The sequence below is a fragment of the Eucyclogobius newberryi genome, unplaced genomic scaffold, assembly GCF_026437365.1.
Source record: "Eucyclogobius newberryi isolate DKJ021-1_F unplaced genomic scaffold, fEucNew1.0.hap1 SCAF_6, whole genome shotgun sequence".
Lineage (NCBI taxonomy): Eukaryota > Metazoa > Chordata > Actinopteri > Gobiiformes > Gobiidae > Eucyclogobius > Eucyclogobius newberryi.
Window position 1 is genome coordinate 12,048,116 of NW_027316278.1, and position 15,628 is coordinate 12,063,743.

General features: G+C 39.5%; 1 protein-coding gene across 1 annotated transcript in view; it reads right to left on the minus strand.

Moving 5' to 3' along the window:
• Nucleotides 1-7,751: 7,751 nt before the first annotated feature.
• The window catches only part of hk2 (hexokinase 2), a 76,146-nt gene continuing 68,269 nt past the window's right edge, over nucleotides 7,752-15,628 (minus strand). Inside the window, exons 17-18 of the mRNA XM_072432793.1 lie at nucleotides 14,543-14,779; nucleotides 7,752-8,025 (exon numbers count right to left, since the gene is read on the minus strand). Coding sequence (XP_072288894.1) covers nucleotides 7,878-8,025; nucleotides 14,543-14,779 — 385 coding nt within the window. The 3' untranslated portion in view covers nucleotides 7,752-7,877. The remainder of the gene's footprint in view (nucleotides 8,026-14,542; nucleotides 14,780-15,628) is intronic.

Sequence of the window (15,628 nt, forward strand, 5' to 3'; positions counted from 1 at the left end):
GTAGACAATTTCTGTGCTTTTTTTGAAAGACTTGAACTGTTTGAACGTGATCGCCTTCATCAATATGTACGGATCTCATCTTCTATCTTTTAACATTGAGCTCACTCTTGCGTCTGCAGCAGTGAATGTGTGACAATCAGGTATGATGACTTCAAATGGCCCTTGTAAGGCCAGTCAGATTCACTGGGAGAATAGTAGTGTCAGGGCCTCAACCTGCCCAACACTTTCTTGCCCCGTGTCAAACGGGACAGGAATCAGCTCAGTCAAGCCTCATAAAATGTGTGTAGAGAATAATAAAAGGCAAAGAGTCAAAGCAGACCGGCAAAACAACACATCATATTTAATCAACATTAAACCTACTAAACGCTTGTCTGTGGCAAATACCCAATTAAATAATGTTCAAAACACTCATTTAAATATGTCAAAAGAGGTGGAGTAATATTTATAAAATCTTGTTTCACTGAATCTGCAAATACCAAAGTCACCAAGTCAAAGAGTTTTGAAAACATAGCTCTTGATATGGGTTTGGATAAAAATAATTTTGGTAAAATAATAGCAGTTTTTTATTGTCCTCTGTCTGCACCTGTGCGTGAGCTAGATCAGGGGTCCCCAACCTTTTTGCACCACGGACCGGAATAATGTAGGTTTTATTTTCACGGACCGGTGTGCCAGTTTATGTCGCGGTCAGGTTAACTTGCTCGGAAGTGGGCGGGGCTTAGGCTTCCATTCGATTCAACTCGGAAAAGACGCGTTTGTACATTAATAAGTGTTCCATACCAAAAGATCTGAATTGGAGTAACATAACGTAGTTACACGTGTTCTCACTGTTCTTCTGACACGTGGAAGCTCATCAGAGAAATATGGCAAAATAAGTGCATAAAAATTACATTCACCACACGCTGTGGGGGCCCTGCGCGTGTTTCTGTGCAATGAGACGGTCCCATCTAGGAGTGATGGAGACAATGACACCCGCAGTGTGTTTACGTCCACTCTGCTCCGTAGTTTTGTCTTGTACGGCGCGGGAAATAGCGCTCAAACTCTGGTAAAAGTAAAAACAGGTGATTGCGCAGCAGTTGCAGAATTCTGGCTCAGGAGACGTGTCCTCCAAAATCCCCGCGGACTCCTCGTCTGCTCCTCACTTGGCCTTTTCCCCTTTGCAAAAATGCTCTCTAAAGACTTTTGTTTTTTACTCATTTTCGCTGGCTTGTGGGTCTACTTTTGGCCAGCGTGTTTGATGCGACGCATCCGCGATGACGTATCATGTATAATGCACGTATCAGTTATATTCTCACATAATGGTTCTCACGCAACACAAGAGCAGATATATAATATACTTGCCATTATATTTAATGGATTTCATTGGCAATTTCCTATAAGGCTTTTCATGATATATCCACAGACGAGCTTATTAGTGTCATGAGGGACAGGCCAAAGTTAAGTCAGAGAAGATGCTGTCACTGATAGATTATTTCCAGTTCTTGTGCGGCCCGGTAGCAAACGCGTTGCGGACCGGTACCGGTCCCCGGCCCGGTGGTTGGGGACCCCTGAGCTAGAGGACTTCTTTAACTTCCTCTCCATTTGTATCATTCTAAATTACTCGTTTTAGGTGACACAAATATAGATTGGTTATCCAAAACTACTGAAATGAGTTCAACTTCACGCAACATTACTGCTCCCACCTGACCTGACCCTAAAAACCCACTGAAAGCAATATTACTGGACATTATCTTAAGCAACAAGCCTCAGAATTACCAAAGTAGTGGTGTCTTTCCTCTAGATTTTTGTGACCACAGTCCTATTGGGTGTGTGCGGAACACTATATGTTTTAAATCCAAATCAAATATAACTGTTCAAATGTCCTATAAGCGTTTCAATGAACAAGCATTTCTGTCTGATCTGTTCTATAGTGACATTGGTTTTACCACTAGTATTCCAGAACCCAACACAGCACTGGACTTTTTTTTATTAAAACATTGAATGATATTACTGGTAAACATGCGCTTCTTAAAATAGTCAGGGTCAAAACTAAGAATAATCCCTGGTTCTGTCCAAACATCGCAGCATTATCTCGAGAGCGTGACAAAGCCTGGGCAGAAGCCAAGGAAACCAAATCAGCAGCAGATTCGGAGCAGTTTCGTCACAAATGCAATAAATATGTTTCTACTTTTTGTAAAGCCAAACACATCTTACTACGTCAATACTTTCACTCAATCACAGGGCAATTCTGCAAAATGTTGGCAAATGGTTAAAAAATTCTTCTCCCTCTTCACCACATTAAATTACTAAAGATTCTATTAGTCTGACAACAAAGAAAAGATATTTGTGGTGCGTTTAATCAGCACTTTGCTGACTATGGAAATATTTTTGATGCTGTTCCATCTGTTGCTGTTACCCGAATACATGAGATAATTTCCGTCCAATCTCAAAATTATCCTGCCTAAAAAACTCTTGAAGAAGCTAATAAGTAACCAGGTGCGTGCTTTCTTTACCAAATATTCAATTTTAAATCACTACCAGTCTGGATTTAGACCAGGGCATAGCACTATTACAGCTGCTGCCACAGTTATACATGATATTGCTGTTGAATAAGACAATCATGAAGAATGTGCTGCTGGTTTGTTGATCTATCAAAAGCCTTTGAGTGGATCACTATATTCTCTTGGACGTCTGGATGCTTTTGGGTTTAATATAAAAAGCTGTTTGCAGATGACCCACAAATAGAGCTCAAGCTCTTTCTGCTGATGGCTAGCTCAATTGGGCATGATCTAAAACACAGTTGCATGCTCATGTATGCAGAGGATGTGATTCTATATGCTAAAGCACCTTCTGATGCACAAGTGATTCAAAACAGCCACACCCCATGGCCGTTCACTTCCAATTGGCTGGCCACACAAACAACAACAAATTAAGAGTCATGATAATTGAATCTGTTCCAAAATCAGTGCAAGGAGGATAGGCTCTCTCACTTCATTCCAAGGCAAAACTTTTTGGATTGTGAATTTAAAAGCTACTGATTTTCCAGACCTAAATGACATTGACTTCTCTCCTGATGAACACAAACTTTAGCTGTGTAAGAGGATGCCCACCTGGAGGGGACGCCCATCTGAGCGACTACATTGTATTTTTGTAATTTTCATGATTGTATTATTGTCAAGTAAGAGCACTTACATAAATTACTATTGAGAACACATTGTAAATATTCTGTTTAAAATGTTTAAACACATCTGTTTGCACCCTGATGAAGGCCACAAGGGGCTGAAACTTATTGGTGTGTATTTTAAGCTTAAAGCTATGCTACAATAAAGGCTTTTAAAATATTTTGTGCCTTGGATTTTCTTGTCTTTGGGAATACTCAACATATATGTTTATATATATTTTGCCACAATTTATATCCGCATAGACAGCTGTTTTTTCTTGATACTGAGGCTATATGTTGTAGCGTTAATCCAATTTATACCTGAATGAAAATTACATCAGGACAAGCATGATTTGAAAGATTTTGTGCCCGTGGGCTTCATTGACAGGAGAGTACTGTGAAATGGGAGGTGAGAGTGAAGAGAGGTCATGCAGTAATTAGTCGGAATTGAACTCACAACTCGATCCTTGAGAAGATTCCAGGAAAAACATCAGACATCTCGAGTATGCCAGTTTTGGCACAAGAGATACAACTCCATTTTGCGTATTTTGGGATGTGACAGAACGACCAAATATGCCGTTTTGACTGGGAGGACTTGTTGCAGACGGACAGAAAAAGCCTCATATACATTTTTTGGACACTATCACAGCTGAAAACTTAAAGATTGAATGGACGATTTTTTTTGGCCCAAATCTGAGTCTTATTTCCTCGTGGCGTGGACTGCCGATTTGTCCTGCCACGTATCAATCATAAAACGCACCTACCGCTCACCTGCAGCCGGGTGCGGCTCGTCCCACATTTCAGCGTGTCTAAGCGCATTGATCTATCATAATATAGTTCCCTCAGTGTACGGGACAAAATGAAGACGGAGAAAGACAGTTCGAGCTGTCTCTGAAGAAACGGAACTCTACGGGGACGAGAGATGTGATCCGTCGCGCTAATAAACAAACGCACGAGTGTGTTGCATCAGTCCGCACGGGGGAGTGCGCATGCGCACTTCCGCCTGAGTTCTCATTCACTTTGCAGAAAATGCATGCATTAGGTACAGTATATTTGAAAAAACCATCACAGATAGTCCATACAACATATTTTGACTGTAATTTAAAACTGGCTGCAAAAAAAATATATCAACAAATCACAATAAACAAATTAATGTGCTAAGAAGAAACTCCCTAAATGTTCGGCTTTTCGTTGTGGGGCAGGAGCGCTCAATGTTCAAAAGTCCTCATTTTAAGCAACTAACAGTTAGTAAACTTAACCCAAACCTTTACCAAACGTGGAATAATATATTGTAAAAGATAAAAATGTGCTTAGAAAACAACGCTTAGCTCCGCCCCTGGAATGAAATGCCAAACTTTTAGGGAGTCCCAGAGGAAAGCAGCAGACATATCTTCTTTAAATAATATCATATTACTGAGAAGTCTATATTCAATAAAAAGATAACAGTTTCTATATCCTCTCTTAACTTTAAGTGTATTTATAAAATGAAGGGCAAAGGGTCTGAGCCTGCTAACTCTACAGAGAACAGTAGGAATATTAATCTGTGCCACTGTGTGATGCAGGAAGCAAATATAATGTGTCTGGTCCAAATCCCAGGTGCCAACTCAAGCAAGCACAGTGTGTTCATGCAAGTCAAATACCACTAAAACGATGCACTAGGTATGCAGCATGTGGATCGAGGATTTAAATGTATTGTTCTGTCAAGTAAATGAGAAGAATAGCATCCAGTGTTTGTCAGATTTGTACATGGATGTTACATAAATGAATGTAAAAAGACAAGTCACACAAACAAGCCAAGAACGACTTATGTTTGAACTTTTCTATTTACTGCGCTGCAAAGCTGACAATACGCTTTTATCCAGGTTACATTGAAGAACTGTAGAAATACATGAAATAACATAAAGCTTGAGCTATGCTTTGCCAGAGATTCTGCAAATACCTTTCAATTACCAAAACAATACAGCTGAACACTTGAAAATTGGACTAGATATGGAAAAATAGTATTTGTACTCCTGGAACTTTACATTTTTTTTTTAACTTTACATTTTGTGACGTCACGACCTAAAAGTGTTTTTGAACAGCGGTTTTCAAATTTTGCCACAAGATTCATTTGTGAAATATTTTGGATGGCAAAAATAAAATGAAGCAGCCACACTTTCAAACAAGTTAAAACATAAAGACACAAAACAAAATATAAATATATATTTGGAACACAAGTCAATTTACCTAAAATACATATTCTTTTGTTTCAATGTTATACATGGCAAACCTTTTGGAGTGTGATTGTGTAACAGTCTTAAGTAACAAGTCTAAAAATGCTTTACAGTTTCCACTTAAATTAACCGATGCTTCAACAACTTCAAATATCACTGTCAGTAAAAAAGAGCGAGCTTCAAGAGCTGAGTCGAGAGCCAATACATCAACGACACAAAGTGCTTTTAACAGAATAATGAAGCTGTTGGAGTGATTTCGAGGTCAGCTCGATTGACAGAATAATAATCTCAGTGTGACTAGTTTTAATTTAAACCTAGAACGCATGATTTCATTTGCTTGGCTACTGCATTGAAACAAATGAGAAATAATCTAGATTACAAAATCAGACTATTTAATCAATTAGTAGAAAAGGTTTGAATGGTAGTCATCTGGACCCTGTTGTGTAAATCAAGACGTTTCGATTCTAGATTGTCCTGCGAGAGACTGCAGGTAGCACTAGACCAGAACCACATTGGACATTATTTAAATTTAAAAAAATAAATAAAAGATAGCCATAGCATCTCTAGCATCATTATACTGGAGCAAAGTTGCATGCAACACTAAAAACTTCTTTTGACCAATTAAACTGTAAGGCTCTGTAGCCTATGAAGAAGAGGCTCAAATAAAGAAATATGACTACTGTACATTTTATATTTTGGGTTTGCTGATTATTTCATAAAGCTTTTTTTTTGTTTTTGTTGTATTAAAAAGAAAAAGGCTTCAATAGACAGTTCACAGTAGCAAAAAATGGGGATGAGAGACGGACACAGCCAGAGCAGGAATCAAACTCACAACGCTAGTGCACATGGAGCCTGACATATGTGCTGTCCACTGGGCCACCAAAACACACACATATTATTAGGCTTTTATAACGGCTATAATAATCCTTAGCGTTGTGGGAGTGGCTTTGATGACATTTTCAAAAGTTTAACAAAAAGCAGCATCAGCATCAGAGCTCGAAAAGCTCTACATCCACCTCCTTATGTTTGTCAGGGTCAATTCACACTTGAATTTGTTTGGTACAATTTAGTCCTGTTTTTTTCCTCACCTAGTCCATGTTTAGGTCTAGATTTTGTCCTAGCTTAGTCCCATTTGAATGTGGTGTTTGTGCAAGTGTACACACGCCACACCAAAATGTTAACAACCAGTAAACTGGGACTAAACCCAGAACTGAAGCTGGGCAAGAATCAGAATCAGAATCAGAAAAGGTTCATTGCCAATCAATGAACAGAATTCACAAACATAGGAACTTGGTTTGGTGATTTGGTGCGACATATAACAACGAAGAATGATAAAACAACCTATATAAGTCAAAAAGTAAAACAATTAAAATCTGCTATTGGATACAAATAAAAATAGACTATAATTACAAAAAGAAAAATAAAGAAAAAGACTACGAGACTAAACCAGAGCTGGACCAGGACCAGACCAAATTTTCATCAGCACAAAACTAAGCTAGGATAAGTGTGCAGCCTAGGTTCATATTGAAAATGTCTGCGTCATGCACTAATTAGTGTGTGCCTTAAGACGAGGCTTCAGCGACTGTAATTATTTCTAGCACAGGAAAATTACAAGAACGTTAATGAACTGCCTCAAAAATAGTTGTTTTAATTGTAACTTCACGCATTAAAACCATTTTCAAAAACAGTTTTTTATAAAGGCTTTGAGGTTTATAATATTTTATATCATGGTACGTGGGAATTGTAATGCAAACAGCTGTGTGTAGTTTTTGTGTAACCACACAGACAGTTCCAGCAACACTTCAATCACATTCTATATTACTACACTGTGGACATCACCATAGCAACAGGTGAACAATGAGCTACTGTTAAGAAGGACTAGCTGAAACAAAATAGAAAACATCTTTTGGACAGCAAATTGTTTTTTTTATATTCACTGATTGGCAATTGCAGGTTGTGGGACTATGGTATAAGTTGTGCTAATTTAATCTTATTCCAATGTAACATTTCAATCACTCAATGTTTGTGCAAATTTGCTAAAACCCATTTAATTTTATTCCATTTGTAGCAATGAGCTTGTAGAAAAATGACGGTGTACCAAATTGATATGTTGAGGCTCAATATTTATCTCATGGTTAATTTAAAACAGCTTTGGTTCTTGTAATTACTAAAATAATGAGTTGTGAATATGAGCTATTTTCACAATTTAACATGAGGCACGTAAGGATCAGAAGAAAAGCTCAGATTTAGACATTCTTCCAAATATGGCATCTGGTGTGTACATTGTAATGATTACTTTTTAACATGTTAATATTGTATTTTTAGCTATTGTACCAAAGTAAATTCATTTGTGGATCAATTGTCCAGGTCTAAGTCCAAGTTTCAATAATCAAAGTTTTGTATCTTAAAAATTAATTTATCCTTCTCATTGTAATTCCACTCCTTTTTAGTGTCAGTTTCCAATAAATCACACATAGTAAGAGTCAGATTCATTAACATCACTTCCCTGTAGACCATATTCACGCGTGTCAGTGTTCGAGCTGCTCTTGTCGAACTCTGCAGGCCACAGCAGTGATCAGCGCCGCTCCCTTTCCGCTGCCGTCTTCAGACTTGTGGAAAGACACTTTACACTGAGGGGCCAAATCCTGCAGCGTCTCCTGCATAATGCTCGAAAAACTGGAAAGACAAGAAGAACACTTTTAAAAAGAGCAAGTTCAGTCGACAATGCAATACCAGGCTTGGTAATTGGTATTAGCAATCATACATGTAGTTTTAAACTGTAGCCATATACAAATGCAACGGCTGTCATTACTATATTTGATCTATTTCTTGATTTATGTAAAAAAAGGACAGTGAGCGTCAAACTTCTATTAGCATACTCTGATTAATCTTGTCGTTGTTTTTGTGTTAGTTTCCTCCGACCTAAAACAATAGGGCTAATCAAAGTGTGCTAATAGGAGTTAGTTCACCAATTAGGTTAAATATGACCCCCCAGCACATACTTAGATATTTATACAAACCGATACTTCATTTGATTTAAAAAAATCTCTCTGTCCACACACAGAATTTGACATTTTTTCTATCTCTATCATTGGTATTCATCCATTGATAATGTTAATTTCTGCAATAACCAATTGTCATGGAATTAGACATACACCGATGCTATTCCTTAACACATTGAGAACACAATTCAACTTAGAATATTAAACGACACAGAAACATCAGACATTTGTGTGGCATGCATGGGAGAAAACGCGGGGACTGTGTCAGCCAGGCCGTTGTAAGGAGCCTGGCTGACCCTCCTGCGTCTCACCCCCGCGTCTCACACCGTTTTTTCCCATGCTGGTTGGTTTTATTAGATATTCTGGAATAGGCGGGTCACATTTCTCATTGGTCAGCCTCACATCAAGGCACTTGGTATTTTTCCGTAGAGATAAAGCCTGCAAGGGGGGTGCAACTCTTTATGATACCTTCACAAACAAATGCAGTTTGTCACACACCCGTTCTTCTCTTAGACTAATGATGCAGATAAAATATCACTATTATGCAGATAAAATACATCACAGAAATATACTCATATATTCACATTTTATCACATTTCCCTCCTGTTTATCAAAGCATTAGTCTACTGTCTCATATGCCAAACACATTATTCTTTTCAGTTTTCAACATGTCTTTCATATTGGTGTTAAAATGACACTTTTACACTTAAAAAATTATGCACATTTCTCAAACATTGAACACACTTCTTTTCTCTCGGCCCACAACATTTCTACAGCATTACTGTCCTAAATTTTGAGTCAGATTGGTCAATTTCTGTAATTTGACAAACAGACAATTTATCTTGTCTATAATTTTGTGCGGTGTGATGGGAAATATAGAAGTACAAGCGGAAGGCCCTCAAACCCGCTGCTCTCTGGTCAGTCAGTTCTCGTCAGGGACCTCTCTGGACACCCCAATAGAATCAAATACGTAGTATCAGGTGCTACTGGGACCAGACTGTCCACTAACCTCTCGACCTTGACCCTGCGGTATGGTTCTGGGTGATGCTGATCTTTGTTATGACCATGGCTGGCCACAAAAGGGATACATAGGCACAACGTCCCACAAGTGTCCCCACACCACCATACGTCCTCGCTTGGTTTCTTAAGAGACCTTCTTCCGCTGCTTGCTTCGGTCACACCTATGACACATATGAACTGGTACATTTCCCATCTCAATTCATAATCTCATTAACATTACATGTAGTTATGTTGTAGCAGATTAAAAACTCTCTTAGTTAGTGTAAACAACTGTGGCTGTATAATATGCCATTGTGTTTCTTCAGCTACTGTCATGTCAATTATACATTGTACATTATACATTATGCATTTCATAACCTTTCAAGTTGATCACTTATTTTCTTCCCTCTATATTCCATTAACCGGTATACACAGTTGTGTATGTTGATCGATTGTCCCGATTGTCCCGATTGTCCGGTGCATAATACAGGTGTTCAGCACCCATATTATCGTCATCGCTTGTGATGATGATAACTGTTGATTCTTTTTCCACAGAGTATGGTACTCTGCGCACCGTAGCCTCTGTCTCTCGTTCATCGTAGCAGAGTATCGTACTCTACCGTAGACTCTGGACAAAACTCATACAAACGAAGTCCTGCGTCTGCGATGTTATGGATCTGCCGCTGTGTTGTCCAGACATTTCTCTCACTTTCCCATGAGAGCACCCATGTTCTCGTCCTCCCCTGGTCGGTGTGAGAACGACACGGTGTGGCTCCGTCCACTTTGCTCGTCCACCTGGCTCGTCTCTGTAAACACCACATCTCCAACACGTTCTGCTGTGGTGATAAACAAAGTCTTTTCGACAATTCAGTGTATTTCAAACAGTTTTCTTGTTTACAATTTTTTTTTTTTTTTTTGTAATTATTGATTCGGAATATTTGTTTACACGTACATATCCCTCCTTTTTGAGATATGGCTTTGCCCATTTCTCAAACTTCTATACAATTCTACATTTAACCAAAATTCATAATCCAGATAGTTTACAACGTTCACTAATCCAGTATGTAATCAAGGAAGAGATGGAATTGCGTCTGTCTTCCACTCCGCAATGGCACCTCTTGACCTTTCACAGTTCAGTGGTCACATCCCTGGCTGAGCCCCCCCTTACACGGCGCTGGGCCCCCACCCTGTGTCTCTGTAATCCGACACTGCCTCTGCGATCTGTAACTTGTAAATCTGTTTTACCACCATTTGTTTCAAACTCCAAATGTCTACATTTAAATGTTTGGTCTCCACGTGTGCGCGCGTATGTGTGTGTGTGTGTGTGTGTGTGTGTGATTCAAATACATCAAACAATAATAATTATCTCAATAATTCCCCCGTTGAGCCGGCCATAAGGGTCAGTTCACAACTTTGAATCCTTCACATAATTAACATCAAATTTCACATCTCCTCTGTGGGTGTGGCCTGAATAAAGTCACCCATCTAATGTAATATGTTCTAATCTTCTATATGTGCTTCAGGTGAGTTTCAAACTCAATCTCTCACACCTGCTCATGTGGTGCTTTACAAACATTGTGTATTAGTTTGTTCTAACAAGTCTATATGTGTATTAACAATCAAAACGATCCTAAACCTTCCCCTTGGTTATAAGGCACATCATTTTGTATCAACCCTTTTTTCCCCTTGTCTCTCTCTCTATCTTCCTCTCGCAACGGAGGAAACACCCATTTCCAAATTTCTAAACCTGCTTTTTCTTTCTCTCTTTTCACTTACTCTTACCCTCACTTGTAACCTGCTTTTACTTTCTCTTTGCTGCTGATATAAGTATCAGACGCTGCATCCCCTGGGATTCCAGTTAGTTATCTTTAAAATATCCCTGTCATTCTGCTTCTAAACTCATGCATTGATTACCCATCCCCCTGTTTAGTTTTCACTATCTTCAGGTAATCTGCGGGTCTCATAAAATGTATTCTTCTGCATTACACTCCTCCCCCCGGGTCCGTCCTGACTCCGTCCTGAGTCCTGTAATGTTAAGTTCCTGTTATCACTGGTTTTCATAACTTCTATAGCGTCTAAATTTAGATGATATTGTCTTATTTAAATCTATCCTTTATGACTTGGTGTCGTTTGCCTTTAGTTAATGACCCATTCATGTCTTTCCAAGGAGGACATCGGACGTCACTATTTAACTTATTCCCTCACTTACGTTTACATGCAATACGAGGTTTCCTCATGATAATACAAATAAATAAGTTACTGATATAACTTTTACTATCACTTTACTTACTACTCATTCTACTCCTATGTCCAAAAACATCAGTAGTCACCCATTTACCCATATTATCACTTCCCAGGCCTGTGCCTGTATTTGATCCTAAATTTAAAAACACTTCTGTCTTTTCGTCCTGTACTTTCATCTAGTCATGCATTATGGTTACATAATAAGTCCAAAAGATAATTTTGTCAAGTCCAAAAATAAAACAAAACAAAACGTGGCTTTGTTTGGTGCACACAAAAAACACAATACCGTAAAAACACAACTTTTGTCTTCTATGTCGGGGACAGGAAGTGTCCTGTCTGTGATCACATTCCCCAAAAAATTGGCCATCTATGAAAATCTGAATTAATCTTCATCTCTTATCAAGTTTAATACAATCTTTATAATTGATTGTTGTCAATCAAACAAAACCCTTAAATTTGTTCAAATACTAAAATTTAAAACCAGCTGAGTTTAGTTTTACTTATTTCATCAGTTCAGAGCGTCCTCTGAGCTGCTTTCTTCCCATTCTCCTGTCTTGTTGATCCCCCTTATCTCCCCCTCTCTGCCACGTCATCTGAGCACACTGGAATTCTCCCTCCAAAATCCTCTTATGACTTTTCCTTTGTCTTTTTACAGTTTGGGGTGATAATTCTGGCATTATGTGGTCTCGGTCGTCTGAGAGAAATGCTACTTGCTTTACAGTCACGGTCAATGTCAAGCTTCTAGAGAAAATTCCTTATTAGATTCCTCCGGACATAAACGTGGTGTTTAAGATTCACCCGTGACTGCAAATTTTAGATCTCTCAGAATAACGCCTTGTGACCCTTGTATGATTAATTGTGATTCTCACACTCGTTAGTTAATCACTATTAATCCTCATTCACACATTCACACTTCCCTCTTACTTACTTTGCTCGTGCACAGCGCTTACATTCACACATATTTCCTCAGTAATATTAAACTGGGTATTTCCTCAGTAATACCTAAACTGGGTATTTCCTCAGTAATACCTAAACTGCGTATTTCCTCAGTAATATGAAACTGGGTATTTCCTCAGTAATACCTAACTGCCTTGCTTTATGTGAGAAACTTATCTCGTCCATAAGCCTACAATATTTTTCCAGTAAATATCAAACTAATGCATAAAAACGTTTTATGGCTAACTCTTTTTCACACACAAAATTTTTGTCTGACCTTCTTTGTCGCCTGTGTTCTCCTGCTGCTTCGAAACGACGTGCTCTCCTCGCGGAGACTGAGGTGCGATGGGCGGCCACGGGAAAAGTGGACTTCTTTCTGCTGTGCACAGACTTCACCGATTCACCCGTCAATCTCCGCGAAGGGCAGCTTGTCGTCCGGCTCGATAGGACCAGAAAATGTCCTGGGATGGAGACATACACCGATGCTATTCCTTAACACATTGAGAACACAATTCAACTTAGAATATTAAACGACACAGAAACATCAGACATTTGTGTGGCATGCATGGGAGAAAACGCGGGGACTGTGTCAGCCAGGCCGTTGTAAGGAGCCTGGCTGACCCTCCTGCGTCTCACCCCCGCGTCTCACACCGTTTTTTCCCATGCTAGTTGGTTTTATTAGATATTCTGGAATAGGCGGGTCACATTTCTCATTGGTCAGCCTCACATCAAGGCACTTGGTATTTTTCCGTAGAGATAAAGCCTGCAAGGGGGGTGCAACTCCCCCCCCCCCGGGGCAACATTCTTTGGCCCATCTTTATGATACCTTCACAAACAAATGCAGTTTGTCACACACCCGTTCTTCTCTTAGACTAATGATGCAGATAAAATATCACTATTATGCAGATAAAATACATCACAGAAATATACTCATATATTCACATTTTATCACACCAATAAATTAAGAGCAGAAATGGCAAAGGCATATGCCGTTTTTATTCAATGTTCAATAGTAAATTGTAGGCGAAATAAAACAAAAACATTTATTTAGCTAATTTGATTTTTGCAGATGACTTCCATGCTCTTGCTATCGTTATATATTGCCCATTTGTTTTGTTTAATGCATAAATTTGATGTAAATAGTCAGAGTTGCTATTAAAGGTTGAATGGACGATTTTTTTGTTCCAAATCTGAGTCTTATTTCCTCGTGGAGTTTAAAACGCAATCATATCAATCATAAAACGCACCTACCGCTCACCTGCAGCTGCGTGTGGCTCGTCCCACGTTTCCTGGTGTCTAAGCGCATTGATCTATCATAATATAGTTCCCTCAGTGTACGGGACAAAATTAAGACGGAGAAAGACTGTTCAAGCTGACGCAGAAGTGGACTGAAATCTACGGGAGACGAGAGATGCGATCCATCGCGCTAATAAACAAACACGTGTGTGTTGTATCAGTCCGCACGGGGGAGTGCGCATGCGCACTTCCGCCTGTGTTCTCAAATCGCCTGTGTTCTCAAATTCGGCTCAGCGAGTCACACACCTCATGCCACGGCTGCGGTTAAAGCGATTAAAGCTGTGGTAGAGCCCAGAAGACGGAGCGGTCAGTTCACTGGAGTCTGCATGTTCTGTGTTACCATGGGTTCTCTCTGGGTTCTCCGGCTTCCTCCCACCGTCCAAAGACATGCATGTGTTAGGTAAAATTGGCAACTAGTGAATGAATGTGAGAGTGAACGTTTGTCTCTGTGTTAACCCTGTGACGAGCTGGCCGCAATTTACAATTAATAAAATGACGATCTGCATCTGCAACCACGCTCAAAGGAGCCGACCGCCAGACAAACCGACGCCTGCTTCTGTCTCAGTCTGTCCAGCTGCATAGGTCTAATTATAGATCATAATAGGAAATGCATTGAGCTAATAGCATCTTACAAAAATGTCCTTAGTGCTGAAGCATTTACTTTTGTACAAATTGTATGAGATACTGACAGTCCAGGTCCATTCCCTTCCACTTACTGTGGATGTGTCTTGTACAGCGTGCCGTCCACTCCCACGGTGACGGAAAGTTGGTTTAGGTTTCTGTTTTCTCGTATTTTCTCAACAACGGCAGCAAGTCCGGCGCCGCAGAGCTGAGCCGCCCTCCGAGCTACAACTGTGCACACCTCTTTCACCAGAAGACTGTCGTCGCAGGTAGACCCGGTCAGCCCCAGATGCTGCAGGATGGAGCGCACCTGTCGCATGGCCAAACGATCGCTGCATAAATGCACAAAAAAGGCACACAATGGGCATTCAGAGCATTGATTGCACACAATACAGACTATATTCAACATGCAAACCCAAGGAGGGTATGGGCTTTCATTTTGTTATTAAAAATGGAGAGGGAGAGAGAGAGAGAGAGGGAGAGAGGGAGAGAGGGAGAGAGAGAGAGAGAGAGAGAGAGAGAGACACACAGAGAGAGAGACAGAGAGAGAGCCATAGACATGGTAATGGTGGGCCTCATGGCAACCACATTTTCTCTACCAGTTAGATTTACTTGTGAATAGAGAGCAGTTCGACACGGTGTGATAACATGCGAGGACGCACAGTGAGCCTTCTTCAGCCGTGGCTCAGTGGCTTCCTTTGCTTCCTTTGTTTCGTAATCAAAATCAAACGTGAAGCTAAACACAACATTTTATTGTACCTTTTTTTTCCCAATTAAATGAGGAGCCAAAATAGTAATTATTGTGACAGGCCTAGTGATCCGTATCCCTCTCTAATTGGATGTAGCAAGTACTGCCTGGTATTATATACATTTGCAAAGTAAATATTAAAGATATACTGAATTTACCTTCCATAGTTCATAATTATTCCATTATCAACAACATCCATATTACAAAGAGAGTCCATATCCTAAAGGTCTTGGTTTTACATATAAAATATACTTGGCATTTGATATACATTGATCATTACACCGACTTGAATTGCATCAAACAAAGATGCAACAGTCGTCTAATATTATTGGCTGAGAATCTGTTTTTGAAAAATGCTTAATCATTGTGAATAATTTGTGGCAACACAATCTCAAATCTTGATGCCAGTAATTTTGTATTTTACAATCTACAT